Below are 22442 nucleotides of genomic sequence, written 5' to 3' on the forward strand. Positions count from 1 at the left end.
TACTGGTTTCCAGAGTTTGGCTTTATTTTGCAGTACAGAAATCATTTGGAGCCATGTTGAGACAGCAGAGGCTCTGTCAAATCAATACTGCATTGCAGCTTGGTCCAGTGAAGAAGCCAGCCTGAGACACAAAGATGCTTCCACATTTTACCTGCTTGAGATCGGTTCCTCTCCCCTTTTCTCTCATCCGTTGTATTAGGTTAAGATGCCACATCGCAGCTTCCTCCAGTGACTCCCCACGTCAGGAGCGTGGGTAGAATTTAACGCCCACGTAAGCCAAACTTGCGGTTATGCGGTGTGGGCCATGCCATCATACTTGACAATGCAATGCATCGAGGCATCGGAAAACACGATGCCATCCCGGGCCACAGGGTATTCCACTGGGAACCTCACCGTCAGGAGGACGGCGGCACGCCGATGGTCTAGCTCCAGCCGTCAGCAGCAGCAGCACGCAACTGCCAAGGCTACAGTGACCAGAAGGTGCGAATCCCACCCCACGTGCCCCTGTCTCAAGCTCTCTGATCAGTCTGGCAATACTTGCTTAAAACCAATCCTTCAACTAGGGAAAAGAAGCCAGTTTGGTTACATTGGACAGAATGTGGTAACCCGCCAATTCCGAAGAGCCACTCCATGGAAACACGTTAAGACATGATATTAGAAAGAGGAAGGGGGTATTGACTGGCACAGCGCCCCCATCTCTCCGTCTGGATCTCAAAAGCAGGCCTGGCAATAGCGACCGCGTACGATATGCGCCACCTGCCGCTCTCCAGGCGTGTCCGACTCGGAAGGACGCGCCGCCGTTAGTCCTCCCCGTAGATGTCGTTCTTCTTGCGCTTCATCTCCTCGAAGTCAAACTCCGACCCCGTCATCCGCTTATAGATGTCTTTAATGTCATCACAGGTCGTCTCGAAGTGAGTTGTTGCGTCATACGTGCGGGAAATAAAGATCTGGAAGGACAAATGACACAGACTTAGGCTGACATGGGGACGTCTCGCGTCCTTGCCATCGTCGCCACACTCACCTGGCTTTCGGTTCCCAAGTCTTTTGGTACAAGGAGGTCGCTGATGCTAACAAACCTGGAGGGGGAGAGAGAATCCGATCACTGGGTCGGCTGACCTTGCTCTCGCCCGCCCCGGCCACACGGCGCCCTCCAGCCATCCCACTGGATCTTTGCTGGCACAGATGAGCGCGACACTCACTTCTGCTCGATTGGTTCCAAGAGCTCCAAGGCCGGTCTGATTTCTTTCTCGGGCTCCTTGGTTTCCACAGTGGTACTGACTATGGCGATATACTTCCCTTGGGCTGCCACGTTGTGTGCGGAGGAGATCATGCAGACGTAGATATCTAGGAACAAATGACACCAGCCGCTTCATGGAGTGCGTCCACCTGGACATGGCGCCCTCGGGCTTCCCCTGTGCCATCGGGCAGAAATTACAATGATTTGGAAGCACGGAGTCGTATGTAAAAGGCACAAGTAACACGAGGGATCCTCTTCACCCACCAGAGATGTTGGATCTTGTGACAGTGGACGCCTGAATTTGGGAATGGGATCTCCGTCCAGCAGCTGTCACAGCCAGGCAACCATATTAACCGACTCTGGGACCGTCTTCCACTTGGCCTTGCACTTAGAGGTTTGGAAGAGCCAACAAAGGATGTGTTCGGTAGTGATTTCCTTATGTGTTTATTCAAATAAATAAATGAACTGCAGAATCCACATAAACAATTTCGAAGTTGGCACGATAAACTGACAGAATTCTCGAGATGCAATGTGGGCGGTGTATTACACCTCTGTCTGATAACTGTAGGCTCCAGAGCAGAAAGCCATTATGGGACTCCACGCGTCTTACACTTTTCATGGACCCAGGATCTGCTCAAGAACTCTTGAAGTTTAAGTCCGAGTCCCTTTATTACAGTATAACCTTGTGTGCTGTTTTTTGGTTTTTTTCCTGCTCTTGCCTAGGGTGGAGTGCAGTGTGCGATCGTAGCTCACTGCAGCCTTCAACTTCTGGGCTCCAGCCTTCCTGGCTTCAGTCTCCTAAAGCTGGCCTACAAGTACATGCCATCAGACGCGGCTTTTTTTTAGACATGGGTGGGGTTTCTTTAAAACCATAATACAGATAGGCTGTACCTAGTCCTTTAAAACACCTTTGAAGTTTAATTTTCGATGAGTAAGGCCTAGGGCTTCCAGCCTAGCTGGAAGGAAGGCAGGGAAGTCTAATGGTTGAAAACAGTTGGCTAAGGCAGAGAAACTAAGAACTGAGGCATAGAGCCATGCCCTGATCTCAAGCCTAGAAACGCAGGTTGTTTTCTAGCACAATGCTGGACTCGGACCGAAATACTAAGTTTACAAAGCACCATCAGCCCAAAAAGGCAGCGGAGTCAGTCTGCCCCGGAGCCAGACCCCAGGCCCCTGCTGGGACTGGAGCTGGGAGACTCCAAGCTCACCAGTCCAGTCCATCCGCTCCACAGACAGAGGGTGCAGCCCCAAGTGACGGACACAAGGGCAGGGCTCCTCGTCTGACCTGGCCATCTCAAGGGACACTTTTTTGTTTCTCACAGGCAAACAGAAGTCTCTTCGCGATAACGCAGCACCTACTATCAGGAATCTGGGCTAAAGCACAAAGCAAATGCTATCTTTTTCTGTTTTTAGAAAGCAGGACTTATTGAGAGGACAGAAAAGCTCCCAGTGGGAGGGGACCCCAGGGGCTGCCCAGCAAATGCCATCTCACAGAATTCCACCCGGCCTGTGCTCTTCTCCACTCACCGGACTTCCGGCTGACTTGGTTCTGCGGAATGATGATCTGGCAGGAATTGGCATCGCTGGTGTTCTTGATGGGGTGGCTGAGGATGCAGATGACTCTGATCACCTGGCCCACCTTCTCCACCCGGTCCTGCACGTAGCTGGGGTCACAGATGAGCTGCTTGCAGCGAGCAATCTGCAACAGGTACACGGAAAGACGTCCAGAACTGACAGACACAAACGCAGCCCACGTTCACGGATGTCGTTAGGAGGTCAGAAACCATCCTAAAACTCACAGGGAATCTCAAGTGACAAGTCAGGAATGGCCAGAACAACCTTGAAAAAGAACAGGGAAGCTGGAGGACTCGCTATGGAGCGGCAGTAAGCACGGCCTTGTGGCGCTGGCTCAAGCAGACACCCCCCGCCCCAGTGGAACGGAAAAGGGCAAGAGTTAGAAGCCCACGCCTCCACGGTCGAGTGATTTCTGACCAAGGGCCAACACCATTCGGGGGGGAAGAAAAGTCTTCCAACATTTGGTTCCAGGAAAATCAGATCCACGTGCAAAAGAAGGAAGCTGGACCTTTCCAGACCTCACACCACACACAAAAACGAACTCAAAATGGGCCCCAGACCGGAATATAAAACTCTCAGAAGCAACAAGCTTCAGGACACTGGATTTGGCGGTGATCCCTCGGACATAACACCCAAGACACAGGCAACAAGAGAAGTGAACAAACGGGACTCCACAAAATTAAACTTGCACATAGCCAGGCACAGTGGCGCACCCCTGTAGTCTCAGCTGCTCAGGAGGCTGAGACGGGAGGATCACGTGAGCCCAGACCAGCCTGGGCAACACAGTGAGTCGCAGGAAGCCAAGGCTTATTACTGAAGAAAACTTGGCTGCAGGTGTGTGTGTCCCAAAGTCTGTTGTAGGACGCAGTGGTGACATCCCAGGCCTTCATCTTGCTCGCCACTCACTCACTGACTCAGCCAAGGAAGCTCCAGCCTGCAAGCTCCATTCACGGAAGTGCCCTAGATAGGTGGACTGCTTTTCACCTTATTACAGCATGGTCATTTTTGAGACGGGACCTCACTCGGTCACCAGGCTGAAGTGCAGTGGCACCAACACAGCTCCTGGGTTCCAGTGATCCTTCTACCTCAGCCTCCTAGGTCGCAGGACTACAGGCACATACCATCACAGCTAATGTATCTTCTGCAGAGACACGGGTCTTGCTACGTTGCCCTGGTCTCAAATTCATGGCTTCAAACGCTCTGCCAGGCCCGACCTCTGCCTCCCAAAGTGCTAGGATTGCAGGCATGAGCTACCACGCCATGTACTGTATTTTGCTGTAGTTTTTCTATGTTCAGAAACATTATTACTTGCCATTGTGCTACAGCTGCCTATAGGATTCGGTAGAGTAGCATGTGATACCAATCTGTAGCCCAGGAGTCACAGGCTATGCCCTCCAGTCTAGGTGTGGAGCAGGCTAGACCATCTAGGCTTGTGTGAGTGCACTCTTTGACACTCACACGACAACAGGATCATCTAGCGACACATCTCTCAGAAGGTACCCCAGGCATGAAGCGACATATGAACGCACTAAAAAGGTGGCTGAGGTGAAGTCCTCTGGGCCCAAGTGGGAAAACGGTACTGACCACTTTGGGTGACAAACCTGAGAATGAAAACCTCATTCTTTAGTCGTCTGTGATTTCATTTAGGGTAGACGCGACGAAGGGGCTCACAGAGAAGGCACTGATGTTTCTGATCAGGTGTGAACACCCAACTGAGCGACGCTGTCAAAGTAAAGCACACTGCTCTCACGTCCCCGGGCACAGGGATGCCAGCTGCGGCGCCTAACCGAGGGCTCGGTTCCGGCACCACACTGGCCACTCGGCCCGCTGCGCGCCCTGCAGACGTCGCCTTCCGTGAGTGCAGGTGCCACACGGCCTCTTGGGACCGCCATGCTCCAGTGTCACACCAGGTCCTTCTGCCCCAGGCCAGCCTGCATTTCCATTTCCCCCTTCCTCGTCACTCCCTTACACTGGCTACCAAAGTCTGATCTCCAGTTTTCACTTCCAGGGAGGTCTAAGCAACTGAAAACACCCCTTCCGGAGGGTTTCCACACTGCCACGTGCTCAGCGTTAGAAACATAAGGCTTGCACGTTGGGAACGCAGGGACTGATAAGGCAGAATTCAAGCCAGCCCACCGCTCCAGGAACTGCTGAGCGTGGGTCACGTGGCAGGAAAACCCAACAGTGCAGTGACAGGAAAGACAAGTTTTCTCTGTGACGTGTGGACCCACAGATCAGCAGCACTCTCTTCACTTGCGAGCTTTCGAGAAAATGCAGCACCGGCCCAGACCTCCTAACTCAGAACTCGCCTGTAGCAGACCAGCAGTGACTTCTCTATTCGCACCTGAGAAACGTGGCTCGGAATTCCACCTGCGTGGATGGCGGCAAATAAAGCTGGATGTGAGCGGAAACGTGGGAGACGGGCACCCACCCACACTCCGTGGCAGAGAACACCTGCCACGAGAGCTCAGCTGGGAGGCACAGCTCAGTCTGGAGAAAAGCAAGCTGACACAAGGAAACACTAGGGTCTGTCTGTTTGCGCGGGTCTGTGCTCATGAAGGACTCCGCCTCGCGGAAATAAGTCACGTGCAGCCGAGAACCCCACGTCCACCTCCACGGCAAAAAAAGCACTTTAGATGACCTCATTTCTTCACAACACGATTATTTTTTAAACTGTAGAAGCTACTCACCTCTCCTTCAGATTTTACACCAACCACTTTTCCATTCTGCACAATGATTTCTTCAATTGGTTTATTCAACATGTAGGTACCTCCATAAATAGCACTTAGCCTAGAAAATGTTTAAAATCTCAATTAATGACGTTAATTGTTTCAACTGCTAAAGTCTCCTTCCTTAGATCTTAGTGAGTTACAGGCAATATATATTTGCTGGATTTCCCTCTAGAAAGATGTTAACTTAAAATCTGTGAAAGCAGGAATTATAAGAGTCAGAAACATGAATTCGCGTTTCAGCCAGACATGAACATCAAGTCAAAAAAACCACCAGCCAGTAATGGGGGAGAGTTACTCAAGCCTACTCCTCCCGCATGTAAACGAAATTGTGAATTTGAGAAATACCACCAGAAGCCCCTGGAGGATGCCGAAGGCAGGCAGAACCCAGGGACTCCCGCACGGCGCCATGTGGATGGTGTCTGCTGGCGGTGTAGGAGGCTTTCCCCCCGAGGCATCCGCCTCCCAGTCCTGGCAACAGGAGGCAGGCAGAACAGAAGCAGCACGCCCACAGGCTGGCGGCTGCCGAAGGAGGAAGAAAGGGGCGGGAAGTCCCACGACAGAAGGAGCCACGAAGAAACCAACAGATGTGGCTCCTTGAACACTGCGATAAGGTCTCTTCAAATCCTTAGGAACCCATCAAAAAGCAGCAGCTGGAAGGCCAAAGGCGCCACGGAGATCACAGCTGCCGGGCAGAAGGAAAGAAGAGTCTGACGTCGAAGATGGCCACACTGGAGGAGCTTGGCTACCCCAGAGGACCACGTCTTGGTGTCTAGGAATTCCTCCAAAAGCAAAAGGCGAAGCTGAGACCCACCCTGACCAAATGTAAATTCCAGCCTCCACAAGTTCTAGAGGAACACAGCCAATAACCGCACTGTCTGCCCCAACAAAAACCAGCACTTCAGAGAAAAGGTCTCCACACAATATCAATCCCTATGTCTAGTATACGATCCAAGAATATGAGACACATGGAGAAACAGAAAAACACGATCCAAAGTAAGCATAGGCAGTCAACAGAAACAGATGCCCAGATTACCCAGATGTTAAAACATGCAGGAGTTCAAAGGCGACCATCACAATTACGGTCAAGAACATCATCACCCTTGTTCAAGCACATGTTCCTAGTAAAAGATACTTGTTCAAAGATGAATGTGCTGTTGCACATTCCGGAGAGGCAAACGAGTAAACAGAGAATCTCACAAAAATAAAAACTATCCTAAAAACATTCTAGATGTAGGAAGTACACCATAAACAATGCAGCAGGCACAGTGGCTCACACCTGTAGTCCCAGCACTTGGCAGATCAAGGCAATATGGTCACTTGAGCCCAGGAGTTCAAGACCCACCTGGGCAATATAGCAAGACCCCATGCTACAAAATAAAATAGAAATAAAGTAATGGGATTAACGGCCTGTTGAAAACAGCAGAAAAAAATGAGTGAAGTTAAGACATATGAATAGGCATCATCCCACATGAAGCACAGAGAGAAAAAAAGACAAAAAGAAAACAAACAAGCAGAGCCTCAGGGACTCGAGGAATAGTATCAGCATTTGACATACAAGTAGTTGGTGTCCCCGAAGAGGAGGAGAGCGGTCATGGGACAGAACATCTGAAGAAATAATGATTTCAAGAAGTCCAATTTGATGTCGAAAGTTAAACATCCAAGCGCTTCAGCAAACCTCAAAGCAAACCCACCCACGAAAATCCTACTCAGACTGACAAAGACCAGACTCTCAACAGCCTGAAAGCAGCCAGGGGAGAAAACACATCCCACACATGAATGACTGAGACCAACCAGTAACTTCTCAGTCCAAGCGGAGGCCGCAGGACTGAGGGAACTGAGGACTGAGGGAACAGCTGCTTCAAAGTGCTGAACACTTTGAACAGTGCGAGCCAGCGGAAAGTCCTATGAAGAGGAAGGGGAAACCGCATTTCAGATAAACTAAAGCAGCACACCCATACGGGAACAGGGCAAAGCTGAAGAAAGCGACACCAGTAGAAGCAATCTCTACACACAAGAATGAGCAGCACGGGTGGTCACCGTGTGGAGAAGCAGAAACGGCCACCCTTCCCTTCTCTTTTTAAACAGATTGCTTAATGCAGAGAATCGTAACACTGTACTGCAGAGTCTAGAAAATAAGTTATGGAGCTTATGAAGTATGGAGATGTAAAAGGCTAAGCAAAGAGAAAAGCAAATGAACCCAAGGGGAAGCAAGAAATCAAGAAAGAAAGAACATCAAGCTACAAAGGAAACTAACAAAGCAAAATGTTGGATGCTTGAAAAAACAAAATGTTTAAAATCCTTGCAAGGAAACAGAAAATATAAATTACCAAATACAGGAATGAAGACAGGGCCATCACTAACATGCCCTGTACACACCAAAAGGATAACAAAGGAAGATGAAGCACTTTATGTCAATAAACTCAAGAACTTGTTTGAAACAGTCAAATTCCTTGCAAAACACAACTGAAAACTGCAACGGGAAGAAACAGTACAGTCATGCAACACACAAGTACATTTCAGCCAATGACAGACCACGTATAAGATTATAATGGCCAATTTTTACTGCAGTTTTCCATGCGTAGGCATGTTGAGATACACAAACACCACTGTGTGACACAGTAACATGCTGTACAGGTTGGTGGCCGAGAGCCACAGCCTTGGTGTGCAGTAGCCTATGCCACCTAGCCTTGTGTAAGTGCATTCTGTGATGTTCACTCAGCAACGAGATCCCCCAACGACGCATCTCTCAGAATGTGTCCCTGATATTAAGTTATGCATGGTTGTATATTTGAAAAGCCTTATTTCTAGTAAAAAGCCTTCCCTCCCAAAAAAGCTCCATGCTCAGATGGCTTCACTGGTCAACTGAAATCCAATCTTCACAAAAATCTTTCAGAAAACAGAGGAGGAAGAAACTCTTCCAACTAACTATGTGAGTCTACCAAACCCTAATACAAAAACCAGTCAAGGACATTACAGGAGCTGTAAAACCCGTATCTATCATAAACACAAAGAAAAAAAATCCATCCATATGTGTATTTGTGTTCATTGTATATACACACACAAACACATACATACATACACACACATGCAACTTAAACCCAACAATGAATAAAAAGAACATACATTATGAATAAGTAGCATTTACCCTGGGAATGCAGGGTTACTTTAATATTGGAAGATCAGCCTCTGCAATTCTGTACTGATAGCATAACGAAGAAAATCCGTATGATCAACTCAATGTCATCTCCCATTCATAATAAAAACTCTCAAATCAAACTACGGCTAGAGTGGAAGATGATCCAACACAACCATCTACAGAAAAGCTACCAAAGACATTTAATAGGACAGGATTTTACTACACGCCCCCAAGAACCGGGAAAGAGGCAAGGAAGCCCATTCTCACCACTTCTCCATCCTTTTGGAAGTCCTCACCTATGCATTAAAGGTAAGGGGAAAAAACACACAGAGGTCATAAGGGAGGAGTCTAACCACTGTTCACAGATGACATGTCTGTGTAGAAGGAAATGTCTAAGAAATCTATAAAAACAGTCCAACTAGTAAGTGCAAGATCACAGGATACAAGGTCAGCACACAAAAACTATTCTCTTTCTGTGTATTGGCAGCAAATATCTTTAAAATAAAATTAAAAGTTTCATTATCAGCAGGATCAAAATAATGTAAAATACTATGAAAGTATGAAAAGATTTGAACAAAAAAGTGCTAGATCTCAACAATGAAAGCTACAAAACGTAGCTGAGACGTCCTAAATACATGGAGAGCATATCATCACATTCATGGATTGGAAGACTCAGTATTATTAAGATAATCTTTTCTCCAAACAGATCTACAGATTTAATGCAATCCCAACAAGGCTTTTTTTCCAGGAAAGAGACAAGCTCATTTTTAAATGTATATGGAAATTAAAGGCCCTGACAAACCCTGAAGAACAAAGTGGCTGGATTCCTATCACCTGACTTCAAGATGCACTATAAAACGTAGCAATCGACAATGGAGAGATACAAAGAAGTCATGGAAGCAAACTAAATCCACAGACTCATCCACATGGCCAGCTGACTTCCCACACAAGCCCCTGAAAAGGAAGTCTCTTCAACAAATGGAACTGCAACAACCAGACCTTGGGGTGGAAAACTGTGAGCCCCAAGTGAACCTTGGCCCTGCTTCATCCCACACATCAGCACGATTTCAAGGTGAGTCAGAGTCAAATGCAAAGGTGAAACTACAAAGCTTCTAGAAAAAGTCAGAGGAGAGTCTCTTGGTGCCACAGGGGCAAGTAAAGATTTCTTAAATAAGACCCAAAAGGTCCCAAATTTTTTTAAGTTTTTGATATGTGGACTTCATCAAAATTGTAAAACTTCTGCTTATCAAATGACAAGCCATAAACTCAAGAAGACATTCATAATACACGTTATCTGACAAAACTTGCTGCCAGAATACACCAAGATCTCCTGTAAGACAGAAGCAAAAAGAAAAGTCCAATCTTTAAAAAATGTGCAAAAGACTTGAACAATCACAGCACAAAACTATACAAATGGCAATAAGCGCATGAAAAGGTGATCAACGCCGGGCTCGGTGGCTCAGCCTGTAATCCCGCGCTTTGGGAGGCTGAGGTGAGTGAATTGCCTGAGCCCGTGGGTTCGAGACCCGCCTGGGCAACTTGGTGAGACCTCATCTCTACAATAAATCAAAAATCAGCCAGGCGTGGTAGCGCGTGCTTGTAGTTCCAGCTACTGGAAGGCTGAGGCGGAAGGATCGCCAGAGCCCAGCGGGTCGAGGTTACGGTGGCCGGGAGCGGCCACTGCACTCCAGTTTGGGTGACAGAGTAAGACTTTGACTCAAAAAAAAAAAAAAAAAAAAAGAAAAGGTGATCAACATTCCTCCTCAGGAAATGCAAATTACAACCAGAATGAGATTTACTTGGTGGTGAAATTTAAGACTGACAATAATAAATGTTACCAGGAATATGGCATAACTAGAACTCCCATAAATGCTGCGAACATGCACAATGACAACCAATTCTGAAAACTGTGTGGCAGTTTCTTATGAATTTAAACATATACTTGCCATACTGGTCAGCAATTTCACTTTTGATATTTACCCCGAAGATTTCACAGCAAGATTTGTAATTTCATAGTAAATTTTAAGTAAACACATAGACAATCTCATGGTAGCTTCACTCATAATGGCCAAAATGGAAAACAGTCTAGCTGTCCACCAACAGGAGAATGTGGGATACTCATATAACTCATATAATGCAGTCCCACTCCATGACTTACAACTAAACTACCAGCATACGCATCAATATGCCTTAGTAAAAAATATTTACACAAAGCCAGGCACAAATGAGCACATTGTATTATTCCTTTATATGAACTTCATAAACAAGCAAAAGTAATGAATGGTGATAGACATCCCAGATGTAGACCAGGCGTTGTGGCTCATGCCCGTAATCCCAGTACTTTGGGAGACAAAGGCAGGAGCATTGCTGGAGCCCAGCAGTTTGAGACCAGCCTGGGCAACATAAGCGTTACCTCATCTCTCCAAAAAAATTAGCCAGGTGGGGTGTCGTGTGCCTGCAGTCCCAGCCACTCAGAGGTTGAGGCAGAAGGATCACCCAAGCCCAGAGGCCAAGGCTGTGGTGAGCCGTGATCATGCCACTGCATTCCAGTCTGGACAACAGAGTGAGATTCCCAGCCCCCTCACCCCAAAATAACAGATGGGGGGCAGCGTTGATGACGAGGCAATACAAGGGAACGTACTGGGCTGAGGAAATGTTTTATGTCTTGATTGGGGTTTTTAGTTTCACAGGTCTATACATTTATCAGACGGAATTTTTTAACTGAAGACACCTGCATATCATTGCAGGCAAATTTTACTTCAATGAAAACAAAAAGCATCTCGTTCCTGACAGCCATCTCTCATTGTCCACACTCTGCCTCAGACACAGTCTGTGTTGGAGGAGGCTCAGGACTGGGAGGCGCTGGCTTACCTCCAACTGGGAGGCTGGGCGCGGGCTCTTACCTTGCAAATCCTTGTGGCAGTTCTCCAAGACCGTAGAGTGGGTACAGGTATGGGCTTTTGCCGTACCTTGCCAAAGACTCGCTGTAGAGTTTAATCCTATTGATGGTTTCCCGACATGGCTGATCTAAGTAGCTGGAGAAAATGAAATGGGTATTAGGCAAGGGCTTCAGTTTTCTTTCTTGGTGTTCAGTTTCAAGTCTTTCGTGCAAGTGGATTTCAATCCATGACCTTCCTGCTGTATGTAAGAGGCTCAACACAGATTTGCAACTGGAACGACTTCTGCCACAGTAGAACATGGCCAGCCATGTGTGTTGTTAGAATTGCCATGGATAACTGGAAAATTCAAAGAGTGTCCCAAGAAAAATACAAATCCAGAAACCCAAAACTTACTCATCAGTTCTGTAAAGTGCAAGAGCATGACCAGTAAAATCTATGACATCTTGGCCCAAATCAAATTTCTTATACACGTCGCGCATTGCGGTCTTCTTGGGATCAAAGCCCTCAAAGGTTCTGGGATCGTTCTCATCGAAGTTGGCAACATACACGAGGAATTTCCTGAAGCGACGTTTTTCAAACAGTCCCATTAAACCTAAAAGAGAATTTTTCAAAAAGCACACATTCACAAAAGGACATTAAGGAAAAGAAAGCCTGAGAGCAAATTGAAACGCGTCACGTCAGCTGAGGCCCTTCTATGCAGGTATGATTTAAGATACGAAGTTCAGACAACATGGCTTCTGGCTTTTCAACACTTTAACTGACACAATAGGTCAATGGTACCATATGGTTACAAGTAACCAATAACCTGTACTTAATCAAATGAACTATCGGTCCAATTAGGTCTCTTCCTAGGCACAAAGTAACGATGACTTTGAAGAAGCCTTATCCATGAGGACAGCCACCTGAATGCTCTTCCTTTTCTCCTCCCTGGAATGCTCAGATGTACTCTGGCATTTAGCAGGAAGGAAGCTCGTCAATTATAAATGAATGATGCCAACAACAAACTAACCACGATGAAATTTAGATGCCGATGGTCAGTTTAAGATAATCCACTGCTTTTTATACTGAAACAACACAGCTGAAGAGAAAGTACAAACTACTGCTTTAGAAATCCTCAACTCAGCTGGGCTTGGTGGCTCAACCTGTAATCCCAGCATGCTGGGAGGCCAAGGCAAGCGGATGGCCTGAGTCCGTGGATTCGAGACCAGCCCAGGCAACTTGGTGAGACCTCATCTCTACAATAAGTAAAAAATTAGCTAGCTAAGAATATATCATATAACACATATGACATATAAAATAAGTGTTAACCAACTGTATGTTGTCCGTAAGGCTTCTGGTCAACAGTAAGCTATCAGAAGTTAAGTTTGGGGATCGTCAAAAGTCTTCAATCTAGAATCTCTCAAAGTCACCCATGAGGTTTGGAATCAACTTCTTCCAAAATCTTGTCAATATTGGTATTCTGACCACCTCCCATGAATCATGAATGTTCTTAACAAGCATCTAGAATGGTACATCCTCATCCTTTCCAGAAGGATTCATCAGAGGAACCACTGTCTATGGTAGCTCTAACCTTACAAAATGTGGGGATTTTTCTTTAAAACACTGAAAAGTTGGCATTTATTTTTCTCAAAAACGTGCTGAGACATCATTATTTATTTTTTTTTTTTTTGAGTTGGAGTCTCATTCGGTCGCCCAGACTGGAGTGCGGTGGCCGCTCCCAGCCACTGCAGCCTTGCCTGCTGGGGTCCGGTGGTCCTTCCGCCTCAGCCTTCCGAGTAGCCAGAATTACAGGCATGCACTACCACGCCCGGCTGATTTTTTTTTTGATTTATTGTAGAGATGAGGTCTCGCTGCCCAGGCGGGTCTCGAACCTGCGGGCCCAGGCAATCCACTCACCTCACAGCCTCCCAAAGGCGCGGGATTACAGGCTGAGCCACTGAGCCCGGCTGACATCATTATATTTAAAGACTAACCAATGACATCAGACATTGGATTTAACAGTGGTCACAATTCCAAAAATCTCTATATAATAAACCTAGAAATTTACTCCAAGTCATGCTTAGGCAAAGCTTGCCGGAAACTGATCAGGTGCAACATATACAAAGACATATATACCACATTCTAGCACAAAATTTTTTGAAAAATATATGGAGGATTCAATAATTTAAATTTATAAAAAATACTGCTGGGCTCGGTGGCTCAGCCTGTAATCCCGCGCTTTGGGAGGCTGAGGTGAGTGGATTGCCTGAGCCCGCGGGTTCGAGACCCACCCGGGAAACTTGGCGAGACCTCATCTCTACAATAACTCAAAAAATCAGCCGGGCGTGGTAGCGCACACCTATAATCCTGCTACTTGGAAGGCTGAGGCGGAAGGATCGCCAGAGCCCAGCAGGGCGACAGAGTGAGACTCCAACTCAAAAAAAAAAAAAAAAAATACCGTTCTATGACCAAAAATAATTCAGAAAAAGGTGATCAGAGTATTATCTCTCACAGATAAGGCAACTGATGCACTGGTATCTTAAAATTCTTTACAAAAGGAGATATAACATTGTGCTAGTCAGCAGGTTTTCATGTTACTTTTTTTTCTTCTTTTTCTTTTCCTCTGCTTCCATCTTAAGCTGAATTTCTTCAGCTGTAAGAGCTCCCAGCTTCTTATTCTTTGCTTTCCTATGGTGACAGCCACATCAACTTTAGTTTCAGCAGAAGTTTCCTTAGGTTTCACAGCTGGTTGTTCTTCAGGTTGAACAAAAGCTTTGTTTCTTTCCTGTCGTCTCTTCCTGAGAGCTTCTGCCTGTTTAGCCTCTATTGCTTCCATTTTCTGTCGCTTCTTCGGATTTGCCTTTCCAGCTGCGGTGGTGGGGATGGTGTATATTCTCTCCTGACAGTTTTTTTCTTTGGTTCCTGTGTTTATTTCACATTTTTTGTTCGAACTGTGGCAAAATCTTTCCCAACTTTGTGAACGCAATTCAGAATCTTTTGCCAACTCTCCTTTTAATCATTAAAGTTTTAATGTTATAAATTGGATGAACATGCTTCATAGTATTTGGAACTTTCAAACCTCTTTTAAGTCACTAAAAGGTCCAGTGGCTGAAACTGTTTCCCTGAACCGTAATGTAACAGTTCATTAGCGTTCCAAGGCCTTCAATGTAGATCCTTTGCAACCAATAAGCTGTTAGCTTCTTTTTGCAAATCTTTATATCTCACTAAAGAATCTATTTTAATTATGCCACATCTTATCATCCTGAAGAACTCACACTGCCTGTACAAATGAAACACTCCTTGCTAACAGTTTTATTAGCTCTCTGGCCCTTATGATGATAAATGGATCAAAAATCTTCTTTGTAGTACAGTCATGCTGCCCTCAAACAGGTCCAAGGTTGCATTCGCATGATGTTCATTCCAGGCTTTCTGCACCAATGGCCAACACTCTTTCAAGTAAGCATCTCCCATATTTTGGAAACAAAGTTGCATAACTGCTCTCTTCCAAGAGTCCTCTGGGGTTGTCCTCTTGGGAAAAAGTTGGTTCTTTCCAACCCTCAGGAACAGTGATTCACCTTGGTTCTCAGGCTTCGGCTTCTGTAATGAAATTCACTTTTTCCAGCAATTTTTTCTGGCCGGCTCAGTGTGGAAGACACCATTTTCAAATTCTTTCACGAAATGTATTTCTTAAATAAGACTTGACAGTCTTAGACAAGGAGTCATTTAGACTCCTTGATCCAGGAGCAAGAATGGATGCTGTCAGCAGGCATGAAAAAAGAATCCTTTGTACATCTCCATTAGAGCTCTTGAGTGACCAGGCTCTGCTCGTCGAGGGGCAGGAATATTTTGGAAGGAACCCTTCCGCCTACGCAGGAGGTCTCATGCTGTGAACAGATGTGCTGCCGCCCATGCCTTGTTGTTCCATGAGATTGAGCATCATTCCCAAGGGCCCTGGGACTAGAATGGCCAAGGGGCACCAGCTGTGGTCCCTCACGAGCACGTCTGCCCGTCCTTTGAAGTCAGGCACCGACTGCCACCACGGCTGAAAGTCCTAGAAGACCTTTGCTTCCCATGTAATGCCGTTTCGGCTACGCTGAAGATCTGTTCTCTCAGCCTTCGTAGGACAAGGGAGTCAGGCAGGGCCTCGCTCTGGAGGAGGCTGAGGCTTAAGGGAAGGTTGTGGCTGATCTGATTTCCATCCAGACCACCCAAATGTTCTCTTTTTCAGCAATGAGGGTTGTTTCACTTTCCCACCTGTTTGCTCACTGGAGTAGCACTTTTAATTTCCTTCAAGAACTTTTCTTTTGCTTTCACAACTTGGCGCAAGAGGCCTAGATTTCAGCCTCGTCCAACTTTCCACACACCTTCCTCACTAAGCGTAATCATTTCCAGCTTTTGATTTAAAGTGAGAGATGTGCAACTCTTCCTTTCATGTGGACACTTAATATTAACTGGACTAATTTCAATATTGTTGTGTCTCAGGGAACGGAAAGGTCCAAGGAGAGACAGAGGACCCGAGTCTTGGAGCAGTCACAACACACAGCGTTTATCAACTGAGTCCACTGTCTTACATGGGTACATTTCATGCCTCTCCAAAACAATTACAATCGTAACATCATAGGTCACTGACCACAGACCCATAACAGACACATCAGTGAAAAAGTCTGAAATAGCAGAATTACCAAATTGGGGCACAGAGACACAAAATGAGCATGTGCTTTTGGAAAAATGGTGTCGATGGACTTGCTTGACACAGGGCTGCCACAAACCTCCAATTTGTAAAAAAAGAAACACGGTATCTGTGGAGCACAGTAAAGTGCTGAGCACAGTAAAATGAGGTGTATCTATTATATTTTAATGTTACTTAAAAACGTTAGAGAAGAATTAGTGTCACCAGAAAATTACTAAGCTACAGTGCTGGACACATAATTTTAAAGACAGTCCCCAAAGCCTGGACTCGCTTGGCTCTGCGATATCTTGGGCCACATGCTGACGGCAAAGGTGCTAATGCTCCCAACTGACAGAGGCCTCCTGCAGTAAGACTGAGAATGCACCATAAACTAAAGACATAGTTTAAGATGGACGATCTTGCTGGGTACATTTCAAAGCCACTCCTCAAATCTTCCCAGAACATTTATCAACATAATAGCTGAGATCAGCATTATTCTAGAGGTCAAATATATTTCTCATTGACTTGCCTAAAATAAGGTTTGAAAATAAAACGATGTCTGAATAATCCACAAACACTTTAGAGCCTGTAATCCCAGCACTTTGGGAGGCTGAGGTGAGTGGATTGCCTGAACCCGCAGGTTCAAGACCTGCCTGGGCAACTTGGCGAGACCTCATCTCTACAATAAATCAAAAAATCAGCCGGGCGTGCTAGCGCGCGCCTATAGTTCCAGCTACTTGGAAGGCTGAGGTGGAAGGATCGCTGGAACCCAGCAGGTCAAGGCTACGGTGGCCGGGAGTGGCCATTGCACTCCAGTCTGGGTGACAGAGTGAGACTCCAACTCAAAAAAAAAAAAAAGAGTGGGATTCTACCAACCATGCTGTCCATCAAAAGAAGACTGGATTTAAAAACTGTGGTACATATACACAGTGGAATATTACGCAGCCATCAAAAAGAACAAAATCATGAATTTTGCAGCAAACTGGATGGAACTAGAGTTTATAATACTGAGTGACCTCTCACAGAAACAAAGATCTGAGCATCACATGTTCTCACTCATAAGTGGACCTTGAACAACTACCATAATACTATAAGAAAAGGATCGACAGTGGCGGGAAACTATGGCGGAGAGAGGGGACAGGGAAGGGAAGGGAGGTGGGATTAACGATAGTATCTATCTGTGAAAAGGGGGGCACACCTCCTCAACAAGGGTAACTGCACAAGGAATATTAGTATACCTAATCCTTAACTGTGCCCCACAACTTAAAGAAAGAATATCATCCTGATGGAATTAAAGAAAAAAGAGTGGGGTTCTGGAGTCAGGCAAACCCGGGCTTAGCTGCACTACTCTAGGGTCCCCCATCGCGCCAGTGCCCTTCAGCCTTCCGGCCTGTAGTAGAGACAACGCCAGCACTCATGTCCCACAGGGGTGCGGAACAAACACGTAAAACTAGGTAATACAGAGTTCTCCGTACACAGACGCCTAGCACACAGACGCTCAAACACAGCATCTGTTGTTAAAATTACAAAATACCTCATCCTGGTGCATCCTTCTCCTGACCTTCACCACCTTCACACCCAGAATGTTCTTGACTGCCACTCCAGACTTCAAAATCTTTTCCACTATGTAAAAACAGTTGCTAATAAGATAGTGTTCTGCTCAAATTCATAAAACTACAATATACTAAAGCAGGTTAATTCTACTGTATATAAATCATACCTCAACAAGCCTAGCCTTAAAAATGTACAAACACATTTTCCTACTTTTCAACAAGAAACATAAGAAGGATAAGCCAGAAAATGATTATCTGGCAGGGCAGAAAGGACAAAGCAGAAAGATAAGAACTGAGATTAAGAACTGAGATCAAGACTCTAAACACACCTGTAACTTTCAGGCCGTGGCAAGGTTTTAAAAATTAAAATTACAGGCCGGGCATAGTGGTTCACGCCTATAATCCCAGCACTTTGGAAGGCCAAGGTGAGAGGAGTGCCTGAGCCCACAGGTTCAAGACCAGACTAGACAACTTGGTGAGACCTCATCTCTACAATAAATCAAAAAATTAGCCAGGCATGGTAGCGCATGCCTATAGTTCCAGCTACTTGGAAGTCTGAAGCAGAAGGATCGCCTGAACCCAGTAGGTCAAGGCTGTGGTGGCCGTGAGCATGCCACTGCACTCCAACCTGGGTGACAGAGTGAAACTCCAACTCAAAAAAAAAAAATTAAAATTACATCTTTAAAAAAATCAAAAAGCAAGATAAAACTGCCAAAAGGTAATGTCTGTTCAATGAAGAAGGTAAATGAAGCTTTAATATAGTAAATACTCCAAGAAAGAACAGTAATACAAATGTAAAACAAAAAACTCACCAGCATTGTTCAAAAGGGTTCTACTCATGCTCTTGACCTCCTGCTTATGTAGATGACGTGTTCTCCTAAGACAATGCCCTCAAGCCTGTAATCCCAGCATTTTGGGAGGCTGAGGTGAGAGGACTGCCCGAGTGCAGGAGTTCAAGACCAGCCTGGGCAATTTGGTAAGACCTCCTCTCTACAAAACATCAAAAAAATTAGTTCCAGCTACTTGGAAGGCTGAGGTGGAAGGATAGCCTGAGCCTAGCAGGTCGAAGCTGTGATGGCCATGAGCCTGCCACTGAACTCCAGCCTGAGACTCTGCTTAAAAAAAAAAAAAAGACAATTCCGAGTCCACGCTCACAACACCCCCTACACCCTGATGGTGAGGAACCACTCCTCTCCCTCCTGTCGCTGCTGTCAGTCCTAACCAGCTGCAATTCTGGGTGGTGTTTTATACTGTCTAGCTATAGTGTCTTTCGATATTTTATACCCAATATTTTCTCCCCTAATAAGTAAATAAATGGAGTTAGAGAAACTGCCAAAACAATTCGTATCAGGTTTGTAGATTAGAAAACTTTTCAACACTGATGTAACATAATTGTGAGAATGTCCCAGCCCTTTTCCTGTTCTCCCAGTTCGAGCTGTTCCCTCCTCTAAACTCCTAGAGTGCTTGCCATCTGTAAAACCCACCTACCCTTTGGACACACAAACGCATCTCGCCCAAGCTGCTCTGTGCGACTAAAACACCTTGATAAGCAGAAGGAAGGTCTTTCTAGGTGCTTGCTGCTTAGGAGTGACAACAAAGTAGCAAACGTCAGCAGGCATCTTTGGTAAGGCAGGAGAGGAAGTGATTTCCAACAGAAAACGGTCACTCCATACTCCCTGGGAATTTCTGAAACCCAAGAAGCTGCCAGCGGCAACAGGACCAGCCAGGAGACGAGCACCCCGGGCTGGAGTCCTGCCTCCTCTTTGCGGACGGCCGGGCCACACAGCAAGGGTCCGCTCTGCCGCAGCACGGCCAGCGCCTCAGCTCAACCCTGCTACCCAGTTCCTGTGTGACTTCGGCCCAGGCTTCTTCCGCTACAACATGGAGACCCTGGCTCACAGGTGTCTCCCATCAAACAGGGCAGAGCCTAAGGACGTGGGAAACACTCCCACCGCACAGCCACTGTGACCGCTTACTGAAGATCGCTACCAACCCCACGTGGGCGCAGACCCACCAGCGACAAGCAGCGTGGTCTACGCAGGGCCGTTTCCACTCGGCTAAGGCTTCAAACAGGTGGGAGTTTGGGAAGCTTCTGTTCACTGATGTATTCCCAGTTGCCTAGAGCAGTATCTGGCACATGACACATTCAAGAAATATTTGTGACTGAATGGATGGATCTCTAAGATTCTTCTCCACTATAAAATCTCCATATTCTGAGAAAACAAAATGGAAGTACTTACTAGATGCCAGGGCTTCAGCTTCAGTGGAAGGAACCTTGTAGATTCTTCCACCCTTATAGACAAAGCTCCCTTCAGTCACTTTAAAATCCAGATAGCGAGTGACCTCTGTATAAAGCAGCATCTTAACCAGCTGACCTGGAAAAAAAACCAAAAACATAATTCCAACTATAACTTAAGTCATTTAGTCCATAACTTATGAACTATAAATGAGCAGAAATGAAAGTACACTAATACTAACAGCTTCTCAAATTTTTCCTAACAATGTTCAATAATTCTGACCAAAAAAAACAAACAAAACAAAACCTTCCAAAGCCATATTTTAAATGAGACAACCGGAATGCATACTTATTGCAGATTTTGAAGTTTTTTTTTAACGTTCCAACTTAAAGGTTAATAAGTCTATCAACTTGCTTTCGCAAAAGCTATGAAATATGTATCAGAAGTACGAGGATTACTTAGAACTACAGTATTATTGTAAAGGGATTTGGGGTGCTTCAGTTTCTATTATATTTTAAAGAGTAGCAACTCCTAGAATTTTTCAGGAATTTATGCTTTTCAATTTCCAAGTCAATTTACATTTAAGTGAACATTAACCCCTAATAAAGAAAAGATCAAGTTTATAATTAGAAATAGTATCTGCCTATAAAACAAAAAATTTTGGTATATCAAAAACAGCAAACTTGTTTGAGAAACCAAACAAATTATTTTAAAGCTTCCTTAGAAAGATAAACACACCAAAGTAAACATTTTTTTGACAAGAAATAAAATAGATTTATGCAGCCAGATATTAAAGATATTTCCACAAATATGGAAAATCATACACAGACCCTTATGCAATCGAAGTTCAAACCAAAATGGAAAAAATAAATGATGTTGAGGAAAAATTGACTAGCTATTTTTAAAAAATAAATTTCAATCTCAACCTTTCAACCAACAGAATAAACTAGATAAACCTAATAGGTAAATGTATATAATGAAAAAATGAAACCATAAAATCAAAATGAATATTAGTATTCATAGAACTTTGAGATGGAAAGTTTCTAAATATAATCCCCTCAAATCAAAACAATAAAAGGAAAAAATATTCACCAATATGACCTGAAAATTAAAATTTTCTGGACAGGAAAAAAATACAGTTGAGTCTTAAGGCAAATCACAAACTGAAAGAGATTTTCAACTTTTTTTCTCAAGGAGTGATGACCTTAATCTATATAGAGCTTTTTCACATCAATAAAGAAAAACACAAAAACCTCAACAGAAAAATGTGCAAATGCTAGACAATTCACTAACAAATATAAAATTCAACTGAGTGGCTCACACACATCTATAATCCCAGCACTTTAGGAGGCTGAGGTGGGAGGACTGCTTTAGCCCAGGAGTTTGAGACCAGCCCAGGCAATATAGTGAGATCTCTATAAATAAAAAATTTTTTAAATAGCTGGGCATCATGGCATGGGCTTTTAGGCTGAGGAGAAAGGATCACCTGAGCCCGAGGCTGCAGTGAGGCGTGATCATGCCACTGCACTCAAGTCTGGATGAGAGTGTGAGACCCCAACTCAAAAAAAGAGAGAAAACTTTGTTACAAAAGTTTCTAAGCTCGGTAGATATGTGCCACATCATAATGCGGTTTCTCCAGAACCAACCAGTAAGTCACACCCCCTTCCCTCCACTGCTAACTGACTTCAGCTATCTAAAGGACCTATTACTCACTACTCTTGCCATCCAGCAAAATCCAGTTCCTCATACCCAGATTAATACTGTCAAGAATTGATTCTGACTTTCAAACTGGAGTCAAAGTACTGCCTTGAAGCTGAGTTAGAATTCTTTACCATTCGCCATCAGGAACTTGGGAATCAAGTCAACATTCCAGTCTCTTCCCCTCCCCATCGATGCTGGTGGTGATCCTGGTATTTTAAACCTTTTGTATAACTAAAAGCAAAATGAAACATACACATGATGTAACAAAATTTGATTTTTCATTATAACATACGACTGGTTTGTGATTAAATGGTCAGTAATAAATACTAAACACCACTAAAGGAATAGGGTATGGAGGCATCTCATTTTTTTATCAGAAGAAAATTTTAGCAAGCTTTCAGTATAAATGTAAGTAAACTTTATTAATAAACTCACAAATGCAAAAATTAGCAAATAATACAGAAGTAGGGTTTTGTTTGCTTTTCAGTAGCAGAAAAGCAAAAATACAAAACTATTTGTCAACAACATACTAGTTCTGCAGATACATCCCTTATTTTTGTAGAAATCACTTAAATTTATTCTCCCCTGAATAAAAAGCTAACAGACTTAATTTTGCTTTCATAGTTATGCAAGGAGTTAAAAATAAATTTTAGAACCAGGCTTAGTGGCTCAGCCTGTAGTCCTGCGCCTTTGGGAGGCTGAGGTGAGTGGATTGCCTGAGCC

At 44.8% G+C, this 22442-nt stretch overlaps 1 protein-coding gene and 1 pseudogene across 2 annotated transcripts in view; both read right to left on the minus strand.

Annotated features, from left to right (window-relative positions):
• GDI2 (GDP dissociation inhibitor 2) overlaps window positions 1-22442 on the minus strand; it is a 25893-nt gene continuing 3451 nt past the window's right edge. The window contains exons 2-10 of one of the 2 annotated variants that reach the window (XM_021709681.1): window positions 21851-21950; window positions 20022-20156; window positions 11974-12172; window positions 11584-11715; window positions 5503-5602; window positions 2765-2936; window positions 1200-1344; window positions 1022-1076; window positions 696-947 (exon numbers count right to left, since the gene is read on the minus strand). In XM_021709681.1, the coding sequence (XP_021565356.1) occupies window positions 801-947; window positions 1022-1076; window positions 1200-1344; window positions 2765-2936; window positions 5503-5602; window positions 11584-11715; window positions 11974-12172; window positions 20022-20156; window positions 21851-21950 (1185 nt within the window). In that variant the 3' untranslated portion in view covers window positions 696-800. Of the gene's footprint in view, window positions 948-1021; window positions 1077-1199; window positions 1345-2764; window positions 2937-5502; window positions 5603-11583; window positions 11716-11973; window positions 12173-20021; window positions 20157-21850; window positions 21951-22442 lie in introns of both variants that reach the window. The other variant, XM_021709682.1, reaches the window with a different exon arrangement.
• Window positions 14154-15218, minus strand: LOC103254209 (annotated as a pseudogene).

The sequence above is a fragment of the Carlito syrichta genome, unplaced genomic scaffold (assembly GCF_000164805.1).
Source record: "Carlito syrichta isolate Samal-C Ts95f unplaced genomic scaffold, Tarsius_syrichta-2.0.1 Scaffold273379, whole genome shotgun sequence".
NCBI lineage: Eukaryota > Metazoa > Chordata > Mammalia > Primates > Tarsiidae > Carlito > Carlito syrichta.